The sequence below is a fragment of the Brettanomyces nanus genome, chromosome 4 (assembly GCF_011074865.1).
Source record: "Brettanomyces nanus chromosome 4, complete sequence".
NCBI lineage: Eukaryota > Fungi > Ascomycota > Pichiomycetes > Pichiales > Pichiaceae > Brettanomyces > Brettanomyces nanus.
In genome coordinates, this window is record NC_052377.1 from 771,534 (window position 1) to 787,465 (window position 15,932).

General features: G+C 39.2%; 7 protein-coding genes across 7 annotated transcripts; 2 read left to right on the forward strand and 5 right to left on the reverse strand.

Moving 5' to 3' along the window:
• Positions 1-12: 12 nt before the first annotated feature.
• FOA43_003586 (uncharacterized protein) lies at positions 13-1,842 on the reverse strand (the record flags this gene model as incomplete). The annotated part of the gene is made up of 1 exon (XM_038923837.1): positions 13-1,842. The coding sequence occupies one exon, from the start codon at positions 1,840-1,842 to the stop codon at positions 13-15; it is 1,830 nt and encodes a 609-aa protein (XP_038779765.1).
• A 579-nt stretch (positions 1,843-2,421) lies between these two features.
• FOA43_003587 (uncharacterized protein) lies at positions 2,422-3,162 on the reverse strand (the record flags this gene model as incomplete). The annotated part of the gene is made up of 1 exon (XM_038923838.1): positions 2,422-3,162. The coding sequence occupies one exon, from the start codon at positions 3,160-3,162 to the stop codon at positions 2,422-2,424; it is 741 nt and encodes a 246-aa protein (XP_038779766.1).
• Positions 3,163-3,356: 194 nt separating this feature from the next.
• Positions 3,357-4,910, reverse strand: FOA43_003588 (uncharacterized protein; the record flags this gene model as incomplete). The annotated part of the gene is made up of 1 exon (XM_038923839.1): positions 3,357-4,910. The coding sequence occupies one exon, from the start codon at positions 4,908-4,910 to the stop codon at positions 3,357-3,359; it is 1,554 nt and encodes a 517-aa protein (XP_038779767.1).
• Positions 4,911-5,211: 301 nt separating this feature from the next.
• FOA43_003589 (uncharacterized protein) lies at positions 5,212-8,568 on the reverse strand (the record flags this gene model as incomplete). The annotated part of the gene is made up of 1 exon (XM_038923840.1): positions 5,212-8,568. The coding sequence occupies one exon, from the start codon at positions 8,566-8,568 to the stop codon at positions 5,212-5,214; it is 3,357 nt and encodes a 1,118-aa protein (XP_038779768.1).
• A 1,492-nt stretch (positions 8,569-10,060) lies between these two features.
• On the forward strand, positions 10,061-12,774 carry FOA43_003590 (uncharacterized protein; the record flags this gene model as incomplete). The annotated part of the gene is made up of 2 exons (XM_038923841.1): positions 10,061-10,067; positions 11,015-12,774. The coding sequence occupies 2 exons, from the start codon at positions 10,061-10,063 to the stop codon at positions 12,772-12,774; spliced, it is 1,767 nt and encodes a 588-aa protein (XP_038779769.1).
• Positions 12,775-13,424: 650 nt separating this feature from the next.
• Positions 13,425-14,460, reverse strand: FOA43_003591 (uncharacterized protein; the record flags this gene model as incomplete). Its single annotated transcript, XM_038923842.1, has 2 exons — positions 13,425-14,408; positions 14,458-14,460. 2 exons carry the CDS (start codon positions 14,458-14,460, stop codon positions 13,425-13,427), a joined length of 987 nt encoding a protein of 328 aa, XP_038779770.1.
• A 482-nt stretch (positions 14,461-14,942) lies between these two features.
• FOA43_003592 (uncharacterized protein) lies at positions 14,943-15,794 on the forward strand (the record flags this gene model as incomplete). The annotated part of the gene is made up of 1 exon (XM_038923843.1): positions 14,943-15,794. The coding sequence occupies one exon, from the start codon at positions 14,943-14,945 to the stop codon at positions 15,792-15,794; it is 852 nt and encodes a 283-aa protein (XP_038779771.1).
• Positions 15,795-15,932: the final 138 nt, after the last annotated feature.

Sequence of the window (15,932 nt, forward strand, 5' to 3'; positions counted from 1 at the left end):
TAATATAAATGTCTATTTAGAAGGATAACCAGATGCCTGATCATTTGCTCCTTCTCCCTCTATTTTATACTCCTCAAAATCAATCACTCTATCCCCGTAGCTATATACAGTGCTGGATTGTACAGCAGGTGCAATCTCATCATTATGTTGATCTCCGTGATTATTATCATTATCTCTCTCGTTAAAATTAGGCTCCTTAGTGTTATCATTTGGTGAAGTCTGGATATTTCCCGATTCAGCTATCTGCTGTTCGGTCAAGTCAACCTGTATTTGATCATCGCTCACTACAAACGAGTAATCATCTCCCTCACATATAGTCTTATACTTGACCCAAGAAAAACTGTGAAAATCTATCTGAGGTTCTTTGATTTGCAAGTAATTAACCTTCAATCCACTGTAGAGCATGGCACTCAACTTGAAAGCCACCGTTACCAATATATCCTTATTTTCGGCTCGTGAGTCCAATACATTTTCCATCGCAGAGCTCAAAGCCATATTATTTGATTTTCCTTTCAAGTTACTAGCCTCTGATGGTAAATCAAAATATATGAGATCGTTTTTTGACTGCTTATTGTGAAGCATATCCTCCTCATATTCCTCAAAAAGCTTCGGCTTGACCACCAATTGAAAGTCACACATCATATCTCCCTTAGACAAACCTTCAAGTTTAGCTATATGCCAAGTGACCGAATGTGAATCTAAATTATGCGTAACTTTACCCAACTTCGTTTTATATCTTAAGGGCTGATCAAAATCAATTTTGAATGGTTCCAGAGGTACCAATAATGGAAATTTGATGGCAATATCTGTCATGGAATATTTTCGTTTGAAACTTGTAAGTATCTCTGCTTTAATTCGAAGTATAAATCTTCCCTCTTTGTAAAAGATGCGGTAAAGAGGCTTGACTAAGATCAATGGCTTTAAAACAGATGTTTGCAAGATCTGATAAAATAAAAGCTTGAATTCACCATCCGGTGGAACAAAACTGAGCGAACTGTTGTGAATAGCACTCAATTCAACGCATTGATGATAGTTAACATTGGTGAAAATGCTTCTGGTCTCTAGAAGTTCACTATTGTCATTTTTCTGTTCGATCTGCTCGTTTAGTTCTAGTTTTAGAGCAGGCATTCCACTAAGGAAACTCCGGCATAATATCTGTCCTGATATGTGATTTACTATCACCTTCTTCGCGTTGAAGTTGTACTTGAATTTCAAATGCTCGTCGAAATCCATAAAGAATTCGTTTTTGTTATAGAAAATACCCTTAGGCCTCCAAGATATCATCGCGGTTGATGCTCTTGATATGCTCGAATTAATGTCGGCCTCTATCTGCTTATCCAGTGAAGCAGCAGCATCCGATTTGCGGTTATCCTTCTCCTTTTCTGTCATTACAACCTTCTGCTCAATCGGTTTCACGTATTCTTTGAGAATACTGAACTCAGTAAGTTGGGGAAGCCCCCAATCCAACGTCTCATCAAATAATTCGTAGATTAGAATATAATTATCTTTGATAAGATCAGAATCAATTCGCTTAGAACACCTATCAAGAAAGTGGTATTCAATGAAATAACTTCTTAACACGTGCGAGAACTTGTTTAAAAACGTCATAAGGCGCATCACATTGACATCTTCATATACAGGGGACATCATATAGACGTCGTCGCACCTTAAGCAGACATATGTGACGCCGTCTGAATAAAGTATGGGCTGAGATACAGGGAGCGACTCAATGAACAACTCCTTGAATTTTTCGATAATGAAGTCATTATTTAACTCTTCCTTATATTCCCTATGGATAAGCAAATTCAATCCCTCATCTAGAATATATATTGCCGATGACATAGGCCCGCCAAGGTTATTTACTGATGATAGCAGAAAAAGACAAGTTAAACACCTGCCAGAAAAACCAAAGCTTATTAACGTTCTTCGTATACTTCAAACTTCGCGCCTTAAGAACTAACTCATACTACGTTCTTTCTACGACTTACTGTATCACTAAACTATGAAAAAACTAGCTGCTAAAGAAATTGCAAAATTGCTTACACCATTAGCCTTGCCAAATATGCAACCTGCGTTTCTATGGAAGATCATCAAAGATGAAGACCAAAACGACGCGCTTTCCCGAAGATTCAAGTTCAAAACTTTTGAGGATACATGGGCTTTTCTAACCAAGGTTTCGATGAGGTCCCATCTAATTGGCCATCATCCGAAGATCACCACTGTCTACAATTTGGTAGACATGGAACTCACAACACACGATGTCCAAGGTTTGACAGAAACAGACTTCAGAATGGCTCAAAGATTTTCAAACTACGCAAAAAATGTGGGTGAAAAGTACAACTAATAATAGTATTAAGAATAATAGATATGACATGCAGGTGGACGAAAAGATGACGCGAGTGAAATAATGGATTATGCTGGTTAGAGATGTCTCTGCTTCAGCCTTCTCTCCAGCCTCTCGAACTCCTGAATAGCAATTTCCTCTTCAGGGTCAAGAACGGGCTTCACAGATTGCACTTCTGGTATGTAATGAGTGAGCATACTCTCTATACCATTCCGCAAAGTGTCTTCACTCAACGAGCAGGACTTGCAAGCTCCCTGAAGCTTGATATACACGGTACCGGAGTCCTCATCAAACGACCTAAAATGGATATCACCACCATCATCCTGCAACGCAGGCTTGATTCTGGTGCTGATTACCTCTTTGATTTCGTACACAACGTCATCATCTTCATCTTGCGCTTCGTCCAACTCTTTCTGAAGCTTGTTTTTGTAATCTTTGTTTATTGCAGGGATCTTTGATCTGACAAAGTCTGTTATTGTGCTGATAATTCTGGGCGATAGAGAGTTCCACTCAAGCTCTTTGTTGTTGGAGAGCGATTTATCAATTTTGCTCACCGTGATAAAATCTGGACCAATCATAATCGATTTAACTCCATTAATTTTGAATAGTTGCGTAGCCATAAGTGATCGTTCGTCTGCATCAGCCAACGAATCAACTTCAACGGCACTAGTAAGGCCTTCTGGAAGGAACTTTGCATCCTTGGCAACAAATTTCAGAGCGTCTTCATTGGGAGTTTGCACCGTCTGTAGACTAAGCAATCTTCTTTGAAGAAAAGAAAACGGACGGATAGCTCTAGTAAGTGATCTTGAAGAAAGCATATTCAATCAGATTATAAGTCAATTGCTAGCAAATATTGTAAAAGGCATCAAATCTAGTAGATATATATATATAAATAATTGGTCATCATAATATTTTTTTCCTTCCCCGCGCCCGTCTCCGAAGTTCGGAGAAAGGAAAAAGAAAGGAAAAAAACTGTTCTTAGTCATTAAAATTTCAACAAAGATCTACAAGTCTAGAGATGGGCTAGTTTGACTGCATCCTTAAAGGAGCTCATCACGCAGTCCGGAACACCAACGCCATCTGCAAAAGTCATCCCTCCAAAGGAAAGTGCTCCATGGAACTCGGAATCGGCCAATTTCCATGCCTGTGCTTTCAAATCTAAGTAGCCCACGTTATATTGAGGGATTGCATTTTCAATGAGACCTACTTCGAGTTGATAGTCAGATAATGGAGTGTGAAGAATCGAACCAAAAGTATCTTCAACAATTTTTTTGATCTCGTGTTCTTTTGGAAACGTCTTAATGCCATCATACATGTGTCCCCCTAACATAAAGGTAACCTTAGTGTAAGGCCTAGTGTTCAACGGCTGGGAGTGGAACACATCCTCGGCAAGTTGCTTGAGCTTATCGGGTGTAGAAACGGTTTTAGAAGTCAATTCCTTGCGTACAGACTCGAGACTGAAAAGAGGACGGGCACTATGTTCAACATCTGAGTCAAAGATAACCCCTAACAATTTAGCTTTGTCTGTGGAAGCCTTTGGAACTAGGAAACCAAAGCCGCTCACAGGTAATATGTTCTTTTTAGGGATATAGACGTTGGCCAATGAAACTGAAGAGTAGTTCACTTGAGAAAATACATCCTTCATTGGTTTGCTATCTATCAAAGAAGAAAGAGCCCTGGTATTTATCGTTGATCTTAGATGATCGAACCTCTCAGTATTTCCATCCTCAAACGTTAAAGCAACCTGACCCGAAGCCAGAGGCTTAATTGAGGAGATTTTTGAATTGTAAACCACCTCAACATTCTTGGGAAGATTATTGGCAATGCATTGTGGTAGTGTTTCTAGACCACCCTGGAGCAAAGTCATGGGAAAGCTTTTCAAAAACTCAGACATGTTCAACAAATTTAACTTTGGAGAAAACAAATCCTGATACTTCCTCAAATTGGCACTAAGTTTAATAGGGGGAGCAGACTCTTGCGATTTCTTACTATTAAACAAAGCCTTCCAAACAGTGTATCTTCCAATTGAAGCACTCTTGGACTCTAGCTTCACCATGCTAGGCATCACAGCATTGATACTCAACTTTCCCGCATCTGCAGCATATACTCCGTGAAAAATAGCGCTGATTAAATTATCAGACAAACCTTTGCCGTAATGTCGATTGAAAAATTGTTCCACGGTCTCCTCGCCATGACCACGACGTAAAGTGAAGAATTCCTTACCTAAAGCCATGGGAATAGACCTGCCAATTGAATTGGTAAGGAACTTGCGTAAAGAGGTAAAATCGTCGGGAACTTGAACAAGCTGTCTCGCTTTTGATGGACTCAACAAGTATTTCTTATTTGCAGCTGCTTCTTTATGAACACCCAAAATGCTTTGCTGTTTTCCAAACTTCGCAACGAGGTCCAGAAGGATTAAGGTACCCTCACTCACACCTCTCAAAGTTCTAGGACCTTTTTCGAAGACAGTTGAAGAAGAATCCGCAACTTTAGTGGGTTGTGAACGAATGTAACCGCCAGTTTTATCATTTGCTTCAAATACAGTGATCTTCCAATCGGGTGCCATCTTTCCTAAAAAGTAAGCGAACGATAATCCGGATATTCCGCCCCCAACTACACCAATCCTAGCATTTCTCACCCCCAACGGAATCGGATTCGTTATTAAAGACATTGCTGCTGAATCCTCTAAAGAGTCGTGATCAGCAAATTCCGATCAAGTGATGAAATACGGAAAATTCCATGCTTCGCGAAGCGACGGCTCGTTTAAACGAAGAGCAAAAAATCGGGACTGTTGAAAGTCAAGCTTGAATTTACAGCAACGGTCTTATTTGGAATAATGCATTTTGATGAAAGAGTGCTAACTATTATTAAACAGCAATACTCTCCGAGTATCTGGCCCTTATCTGGTTGTATTCCTCTTCTAGATCTTCAAAAGTTAACAGCTGGTTAGTACCATTATTATCAAAATTCATGTCACCTTCAGAGCCATCCGACTTGAAGCATACTGGGTGCTTAATAATCCACCTATCATCTTCCTTCATGGTGTGTAGTAAGTTGAACACTATAAGGTAATTATCCAGTAAAAGCTGAGGGTCGGAAAACTTCCCGATTTTGATTAGTTCAAAGCCAACACAGTTGATACGATATAGGGCTTCAATAGCTGCTCTGATATCTCCCTCTTGCAACCTCAATGAGTAGCACGTTCGATAATATTTGAGAGCATTGGAAAGGTCCCCGGTTAGGGCACTGGACTCTCCTAATCCATAGATCAATTCATCAACCGCATCAAAATCCTCAGAGAAATGAAACTCAAGAATCTTTGAGAGCTGGTTGATCTGGAATAGTTTGTAGATAAACTGCTTTATAGGATGCTTTCTGTTCCTGAATTTCATTTTTGAAATCATATCATAAGAGAGTTCCAACTCATCTAACTTTAAGGCTAATTTGAACACTTTTGCAAGGATACTAGCATCGTCGGTAGTATCCTGAACCTCGTTCCTAGCTGCCAACGAATCAAGTGCAAACTTTAATGCGAATTTTTCCATACCATGAGACTCAAAAAGGATGCTCAAATTGAAAAAGTATTCCACTTTAGATTCAGTTAGAATCGCATCAGCTAGAGAAGAAATCGGCTCTAACGCGACCCTTTCTCTCGAGGATATGCTCTTGATACCTCCAGTGATCAAATCTGCGGATTCCGTGAAGATGTCATAAGCAGACTCATCCTTCGACTTCATTTTAACTAGACCTGTCAGCATTAATGTGATAGGCGACTTCACCTTTAGATATGCCAACAAATCGAAAAGCACATAGCTATCGGCATTCAATGCGAGAAGACTCGACATAATGAAATATCCGTAATCATCACCAAATAACTTGATAAAGATATCATTTGTCAATAGATTCAAGTTTTTGTTTCTTATAAGTGCACCACCTTGGTGGAAAGACTTAATGTAAGAGAGAACCAAACTACTTGAAGTCACATTGACTTCATTTGAGATTAGTTTTCCTGATTTCATATCCAAGGAATATCCCAGAGTCTTCAAAATCATGCCATATCTTTGATATGACATCGACACATGCCTAAACAATTCTTCCATTGGATCATTTATCTCCGCCGCTAATAGCACAAGCATGATATCGAGCATGATATCCTGCGCAAACACCGATTCAGCCCTCACATCAGATAAAATAAGACTATCACCAACATTACCCAGACTAACGTTGTTGATGGGTTTGTATCCAAGGGTGTTTAGTATGGAAGCATTGGCTAAAAACTGAATCTGATCCCAACAATTTGGGATGGAGTTCAAAGAGCCCAAAAGGTCGAAAGCAGAACTATCCATGCGTCCTTTCATACAAGTTTGGACTATGGTAGTCATAAGATCTGTTGTAGATGAGGATTTACCACGATAAAGATATTGTTCAAGCTTGTAAAGATCGGCAGAGCTAAATCTTCGCCTAAATTCTTGCAATACTTTAACAACTCGTTTCAAAGAATCAAACTCTATCCCTTCGACATTGAAGATTCTGTTCATAGTTTCCGAAACCTCATCGCTGCCGCTTGTTAATGCTGCAAATATCGAAGCCTTTTTGACGATTGAATAATTCAGCGTCTTCATGATAATGAAAAAACCATCATTCTCATCAAGAGATCTATCATAGCATACAGATATAATATTTTGAAACGATCTCGACACTTCGTCGCAAACATTTGCAAAACGTAACCACTGCCTTTTCATGACTGAGAGGTAATCGTCATCGGTACTATCCTTATTGGCAGTTATGGTCTTGAGTATTTGCTCCTTGAGAGACAAGCCGGAAATACTCCCCTCATAAAATTTACTGCATAACTCCATGGCAGATTGAAGTATACTGGTTTCATAACGAAAGCTATCGAGGACCCATAAAGTACCGATTTTTGACAAGCTTTCGTAATCAGTCGCATTCTCCACATCAGCGATGAAGCGGGACTGCAATTTGGCCTCAACATCATTAGCAGAAGTACTCGAAGTCCAAGATTCAACACCTTTATCTGGAAGTTCACATTTTTGCAGCATATAATTGCCTCCAAAGCACCAACAAATCCAGATTTTCAAAGTAGAGTTCCGAAGTTGGGCATCACAGCTATGAAATAGCCAGTTAGTACTTGGGAGGGGAACATCAATATTTTTAGCCTCAGAAACAGCTCCATCTGCATTCAAGTTGAGAACTTTTAAATAGTTATTTCCAATTGGAAGAAATAGGCTGGCAAGAGAATCGTTTAGAAGATGCAATATCTTCTTAGGAAGACAACGACTAATCAACACAGGTTTTAAAGAATCAGAGAGAAAATCATCTAGTTTGTATGTGTTAAGGCATACACCGTCGCTTAAAGACCATACCTTCAACTGTTTATCTATGGAAACACTCAACAAGTATCGATTATTTTGGAAAGCAATAATATCAAGGACGGCTTTTGAAGAAATTCGTTCACCATCAATATCCACGAAACTTGGAATAGCTCCAGCAGGCTTCCGGGAAAATAATCTGGATTTGATGCTTTCGAAATAGGATGAATCACTAAATGGAATGACTAGAAAGCTGTCTAGAGGTGACTGTTTACTCAGCAAGAGTACTCCACCATCAACAAGAGCCGCAATACTGGTATGCACATTGATGCCCTTCAAGAAAAAAGGCTTTCGATCCAAAAATGAGTACGGCAAGGAATAAGAGCACCAGGAATAGAAGTTGTCAAGCTGAAGAGGATAATTCCGAGGATGCTCAACAAGTAACGATCTCAAATGGACATTGAGAGTGATCAACAAATTGGCCTCTGTAATAATGTCAAGAACAACAGTATCTTCAGCATCGGTTTGTTCTATAAGAGTCACACAATTAGGTCTGATAGTAGCGGGAACAACAAATTTGAGACTCTGGAACTTCAAGTTGAGACTGTTGTTTATCAGAAGTGGAGTGAGCGTGATACTGTCTTTAGATTCAGAAACCCTGTAGGCAACGGTCCGACAAAGAGAGTCAAGAGCATTGAGCTCACAGAACCCCCCAAAGCTACTCGAATCAGTACCGTTTGTATTTTCTGCGGTTTGAACTTCAACTCTCAAATCTTCGCTCGAAAGCCTTTGCTTCTTGACCACTCTATCGGTATTAGTTGGAAGGTAGATGGCAATACATTGTAAGGAAGTATCTATTTCCAGTGAAAGTTCTGTATACTGAATCGATTTCATAGTCAGAAATGAGACCAATACTGAAGGAGAAGTAAAGAGATATGAATTTAGCGAGTTCAGGAGAAATCAATTTTTCTCTCATCCCGCAGACCACCTTTAAGTCCCTTATGCACTCTCTCTCTCTTTATGTGAGAATGCATAACAGTCCATTGCTGAGAACTATCATTGGTGACTTTCATGAATTTAGCTTGGTATGGTTTAATAGGGAAAATCCTGTCTTTTAGGTTTCTTTCCCCCCTTCATTTTCCTTTCCTCTATCTATTCATGTTGTTGACTTTTCTCACAAGATTTCAGTGGCTACACCATTATCAATAACTAGATTGCAAAGTCCTATTACCAAAAGTCATCTTATTCTTACAATGCATCTTGGGGCAGGATCACCTCGTTCGGGCCTCTTTGGGGGCTTCAGCTCATGTGCTATTCAGTCAACTCTAAAGCTGCTGCTCAGCTGCTCGCTGATCACGTGATATATTACTACGACAACTGGAAACCCGCAAAATGTAGCTCGTACTCCCATCCTCATTTTTTCCATCGCGAGAAATCTTAACTTTATTTACGGGTGAAAATTTTTCTGAAGAGTGAGTTGTAACTTTGTTATGGGAGCTTCACTTCTTCTTTCTGATGAATAATAAAAAACTTTAGTATCGATACTGAAGGTAAGTGTCGATTATTGTATCGGACTACATCCAGGATTATCATATATCTAGACAAACGTGATGATCACAACCGCGAAAGCAAATTTCAAACTAGAGTTTATGACCCCTTTTTATAAAAGGGAATGATCTCAAATCGTTCGCTGATTCGTTTAATCGAAAGATAGAGATATTTGAAGATTTTGGATAAGTCCATGGCTTTCAAGCTAAGATACTAACAGTCCTTCTAGTTATTTTATTACTTGCAAATTTCCTGAATGAGGTGTCCAATCTGAAGCAGATTTTCACATGGTAAGTTATTATTTGACATCCTATGTTTATTTTGCTCAATTTTTTATGATGATTTAAACTTTTAAGCTGGAATTACTGGCTGAAATTATTTGTGAAGAGAAACGAAGAATACGTAACTGATTACTGTTGAGCAAGATCGAAATTTTAAGGATGTAATATACATCAAATGTTTAGCATACTAACATTTCATTAGTCTGCAACTTTAGAAAGGTTTCTAGAGCTTTCAAAGTAAGAGCCACGAGATAGTAGAGGAACAAGTTTCTTTGCTCTTCCTTTGCATGGCGATATACATCACTGAGCACTGATTTTTTTATCCATTTATGAGTGACGATGCTATAAAGGGGGGCCTCAGAAACCCTCTCGGGCCGTCTTGGGGAGTGCGTAACAAAGATATCTTGTACCTTCGAACTTCTCTGTTAGTTCTTGCGTCACTAGGTGTTAGCTTTTGATCGATTAAAGGATTAATCGCTCAAGCTGATGGTAAGTAAATAAGTTCAATTCTTGATCTGTTCTATTTCCTCACACAATTTCAGAAGATGATACTCAAGATGACGAGTCAGATTCGTGTTTAACGATGTTGACAACATATTTTTAATAACCATTCATGCCTTTCTGATGATATTTATTTGGATAGAATGGAAACGAGAGACTTCTTGCAGATATGCAGGCTTTTACGTCTTTGCCTTACTAACATACTTTGATAGTAACTTTAAGAGATGTCCGATCGTGATTTTTTGAAGATAACGGGACAATCAGTTTATCACAGTCATAGGATGAAACCATTTATTCTCAATGACAAGCATATGTCTGATTCTTCTTGAAGACAAAGAGACTTCTGATGAATATCATCTGTGATGAATGGATTTTCCCGTTTCTTTAATTTTTTTAGCGTATTTTTTCTTCAGAACATCTTATCTCCAACCTAAGCAAGCAAGGATGTTTGCCGAGAGATAGGATGACAGTGCTTGTAGAAGATGAATCGCAAATGTATATGATGATTTCGCACAATTCTCACGACGGTCAACTGTAATTCATGCTTTACAATTAGCATGGATGTTTGATGAAATTCAGCTTTGACAAGCTGTGCTGCTGAAACATGTGATTCACCAATAAACTCTTGAGTAGATTGTAGTTGTAGATGTTTCAAATTCAATTTTTTGTCGCCTGATATTTTCCTTAGAATTTTCAGTCTCTTTGGTTTGAAAAATTGGGGTAAGATCCTTAGCTTCCTACAATCATAATCTTTATCTTTCTTTTCTGCCTATATTCTCTTTTCTCAATGTCATCGTACGTCAAGGATCAGTCGCATAGTTCCGATTTTCAGGCTCTGCATCAGTCGTCTGCTGATACTGACTTTTTAGGATCCAAAAGAAGACGGAGACATCATACGAGAATTTCTCATGCTTGTGACAATTGTCGTCGCCAAAAGACCCGTTGTTTGAGATCCGACTCCACCATCAAGTGTCTACGATGCTTATCTCTAAAATTATCATGCTCTCTAGAAAATGGCAAATATAAGGGAGAGACTTTAGTAGATGATTCGAATAGTAGTCATGTGGTCGAATCCATAGAACGGAAGCAACCTGAAATTTCAATTCCATCTATTTTGAATAGCGGAACATCAGTTGATTCAAAGCTTGACGTAATTTCTAAGGATGTTGTCACTGTGCTTAGATTACTACATGGAAGAAGGCAAGCTTGTGAGGATGATACTCATTTACCGTCCCTTGAGGATCTTGCTTCCAATTCTGGTGTGGCCGAGTCAAATTTGATGTTAAATATGACAGACCGTCTCGTTTCCAGTGGTGAAAATTCCCCTATGTGCGTGCTAGCAAAAGTGCCTGGACTTCTGAATTTAGATAAAGAAACTGCTCTTAGTAACTCTCTTCCTAACGGCATATTCCGATCATTGAATATGTCTCGTTGTATATCGCCACAGAATTCTCTTATGACTAACGTGATAACAATTGGTTTGCTTGATGAGAAAGAAGCACTGAAACTATTAACGATCTTTAGGGACCGTTACGGAAGATGGATTTCGTTCCCTGACACATTCTCAACCGAACAGATCTTAAGGCAGATCGAGCGTAAGTGTCCTCTTTTACTTACAGTGGCCTGCTGCCTTTCTTTGAAATACAGCGATCCTTTACTGAAAGACCGATGCTATTTGAGATTGCTGGAAACTATAAAGCTGGACTTGCAAAGGGGTCTTGTGGACCCTCCTCTCTGTCTTGAATTCTTACAGGCAGTACTAGTTTTGTCCATTTATGCTACAAATCTCAGCGAAACAGATGCCGCTGATCTTCATATTGACAGCTGGGATTTATCTTCATTTGGGATCTCGTTGTTTTTGAAGATGAATCATTTGGGTTTACTGAACCGATTGTATGATGCGAATGAAGTTGAGCCAGAGTTCAATGAATTGACAGCCTACAGGACCTGGAACATATTGGTTTTGGTTCAATTGGCCTACTCCTTGATCTTGGGAAGACGGTCCAACTACTCATTAGATTTACTTAAGCCCAAAGAAGTATCAGAGTTCAGCATGTCGACAAAATTCGACTACAGAATCATTGCAGAAGTACTCATATACATCGTCAATTATCACTATTCCGTTCTCAATGGAAGTCTGATATGTTTCAAAAAGGACATAGAGGACTGGTTTCATAGATGGAACTATATGTTTGGCAAGTCCTTAAATCAGTTCATCGAGATAGATTATCATTGGACTAATGCGATGGTGCTTTTAAGAATTTATAGATTTAGAATTGATATGCCCGCTTTAACATTTATCTGTGAAGATGGAACTACAGGAACTGTGCATTCAGATGCTTTTTCTCAATTACGATATCACACAGTGAAAGTGGTTGAGTTGATGTCGTCAATCAAAGACGATTCTTATTTTGCCTTTCTTTCGGATCAGATTCATATAATTGTTTTTTTCAGTTGCATAGTACTACAGAGTCTCTTATCATTTGAGCACCATGCTTCTGAAACAGATCATACCATTACAGATCCTCTCAAGGAAATAGGGAAAAGCGCACCTATATCACTGCTTATTAGACATATCAATCGACTCAAAAAGGTGTCTACCAGTCAGGATGATACATTTTTCAAATACAGTGTGATGCTTGAAAAGAATCTACTTTATAAGTTCCCGAGTGAGCGTTTGGAATTGCAGCCGATGGTCTTAGAAGAACTCTATTCTTTCGAGGATATAGGAGATAATCAAGAGGAAGAAGCTGAGCAAATAATAGAGTAGACAGAGAAGTGAGGGTTTACACATTTAACTTCATTTGACCAATAATAATAAATAGTTGTATTTGTTGAGGTAACTAAACAGAGAAGTGAACACATAACAAAATATAAAAAGTAATGATGTAACAAGATGACAAAAGACCATTCTGAGAGATACTTGAAGACATTAGATGTCATTACCTAGAGATGGAGGCATGGTTGACGAATTTATGATATTAATTCTTCTTGGCTTTAATACCGCAAATGGCTCTTCCAACGAAAAAGAGAGATGCGCCAAGAGAAACAGTGAAAGCAGCAAAGTATGGAATCAAATACAGCTTGGCTCTTGGGTGCGCTCTCCAAATTGGCTTGGTAGTGGTCTGGTAGAATTTCTGAAGTTCAATAATTCTCTGTGGGTCTGCGGCAGGCATTTTTGAATAGTTTTAATGGATAAAGATCTCGAATAAAGGAAAGAACGGATAAACACGAGGAAGCTTATAGACGGATGATTAAAAAGGCTCACGACAATACGCTTCAAAAAAATTCCCAGTGGGTTCACACCACTTTGTCTGCATCCAATCAGAAGGGGAAGAAAAAAAAAAGTCTATGGTGCTACAGAGATATTATATTGGTGTAAGGATGCGTTCCCAAGTAAATTGCGTAATGTACATTGAACTATATATCGAGATCGTCGGCCCAGCTTGACTTAGTATCGAACTTCTGCATGAGCTCTTTGAGTTCTTTATCAAAGTCTAAATTGTTTGCGGCCAGTTTTTGAGGTTGTTTCGATTGGTGTCCTCTCCTGTCATCCTTTGCATGCGTCTGCTCGCCGGAATTATATTCTTGCCTATCTCTTCTAATTCTGCCTCCATTTTTCTCCTCCCTTAGTATTTCACTAGCTCTACCTCCTCTGGCCCTTGTTTTCCCTCTTGTTCCGGTACTTGATTTTGAATTCCCTCCTCCTCTATGAGGTAATTTTTCGTCAGGTTGGCGTCCATGTTCGTTGCGATGATACGATTTACCCGTAGATGGAGGAGTTGGCAGCTGATCCTTTGTAATCGGCCTATCGGCCCATTTAGACGGTAACAATGTACCTTTCTTACCTCTCGAAGATCTCCTGGATTGCTCCCTCGGTAGCCGCTCTTTATACGCACTGTTTGGTGGTGTTGGAAGCTGTCCAACGGGGAAGAGACGTTGTGTTTCTTTAGATAATCGATTCTTGGAAACTGGGATGAATGATCCTTCATCTTCTTTCTCTACCTGGAAGTCAGTGTTTGTTTCATTGGTATCCATTTTCTGTCCTCTTCTGTTTCTTCTTCTATGCTTAGGAGTCTTGAAGCTAGTTGGTATTGATCTCACATTTTGCTCGAATTTTTCATCTGCTCCATCTTCAACCGGAAATAATCGTTGCGTTTCGTTGGATAAGTTGTTCTTAGGAACTGGTTTAAAAGAGGAGTCTCCTTTGTCAACATTTTCACTTTCAGGAGCTTCTCTATGGTCTATTCCCACAGAATCTTCGTTGTTCGTTGGGGCCACATTCATTGTTAATTTGCTTTCCCTTACCTTCTTGAATGGATCCTCTTCTTCTTCCCTAACATCCTCGGTAACTGCTTTTTTAACTAAAGACTCATCGTCTGCCCATCTTGAAACTAATCCAGCCTATTATGTTAGTAGCCGCAATCTCATATTTCTCACGTTACCCACTTACCATTTTGATTGTTCAAGATCTCGTAGACTATATATCCTGTAAGAAATGTAAACTCTAAGACTACTACGCTAAAGGCGAAAGAAGAAAAAAGGAGAAGAGACCGAACTAACGGATAATGAAAAATTATCACTGTGAGGGTTCGCGCGCCTCATACTAAGCGAACCATTAAGAATTGAACTGCGCAGAATAAAACAAAGTATTCACTTTTGGCAACTTCAGGGTATTTCGATACACTATTTGAATCCTCATTCTATTGGCAATTTTTGAGATATCAGTTCAATTAGCTAAATATGCTTTTTACAAAACGTATCTGCACATTTTGCCTACACCCAAGTCATTGTGTAGGCACCAATGTCATATCCCCGATAAGAAATCTAAGAGTGAGTAGCCTGACAAATCAAATCATACTGCGTGGTACTTCTTCCTCATCACATTCCCCCAAAAAAGGAATTGAAGATTCACAAATCTTGGCTGCACATAAGAAGATGCCGAATAATAACACACTTAGCTCTGGGCCCCCTTATGCGAGGGCCATCATTCCTCCTTCTGTTAAAGACTCCAAACCATATATAAATCCAGAAAGTCTTCGCACGTCGAAAAGAGCACAAAGAGACACTGAAATCTTAGACTCCATTGAAGAATCTGTGAAAAGGGGTGAATATAAAGACCATCCTACGTCAATGTGGACCAAGTTTGGGTTTGTTTTCTTTTCATCGTTTGTATTTTTGGGAGGTTTTGTCGTCTATCAGACCAGTAAAGGCAAGCCAGCATTTTTCCCTCTTTGGTTCAGGAAAGTGGTGCCACTCGCAAAAGCAGATGGAGTTAACAAAATCAACTTAGAGGCTTTGAAAAGGGCTACTAAAGAGAGCCTTCTCATCAAGCTATCGATGAACGGGCAGGTAAAACAGTTATTTGGATTGCCGTTACAATTAGGAGAATTTGAACGTTTCGATGTCAGCATCGAATATAGGGATTACTCTATGGAAGGTCTTCAAGTGGATTGTTCAAAACAATGGTGGAAACCAGAATTTTCTATCAAAAAAATAATGGTTAGCATTCCTGAAAACTTCGGTGGAATGCTTGAACCTCTTAAAACGAACGGTGAGATTGACTACGATGCGATCGATAAGAAATTCCCAAATCAAAGAGATTACAGTATTCTCATTGATGGGAGAATTTCTGCCATGGGTAACAGTAATTCCATTGTGGATAAAGGATCCGGCGCGATTACCTTCCGGGGACTGATAGAGTTTGATCATACCAAGACAATCAAGTTGGTGAATGTCTTGTTGTCCTATAAAACAAACGGCAACGCTTCTATAGAGAAGCTATGGTAAATATTAACGATTCTGCTGCACCTTAAATGCAGCAATACGAACCGCTGCCAGAAGACTGAATTTTTCGCGTGCACATTTTTTTTTCATTGCGATCTTTTGCTTTAACGCGCCCGCCCTTCACATAAGCTTAATCCTTAC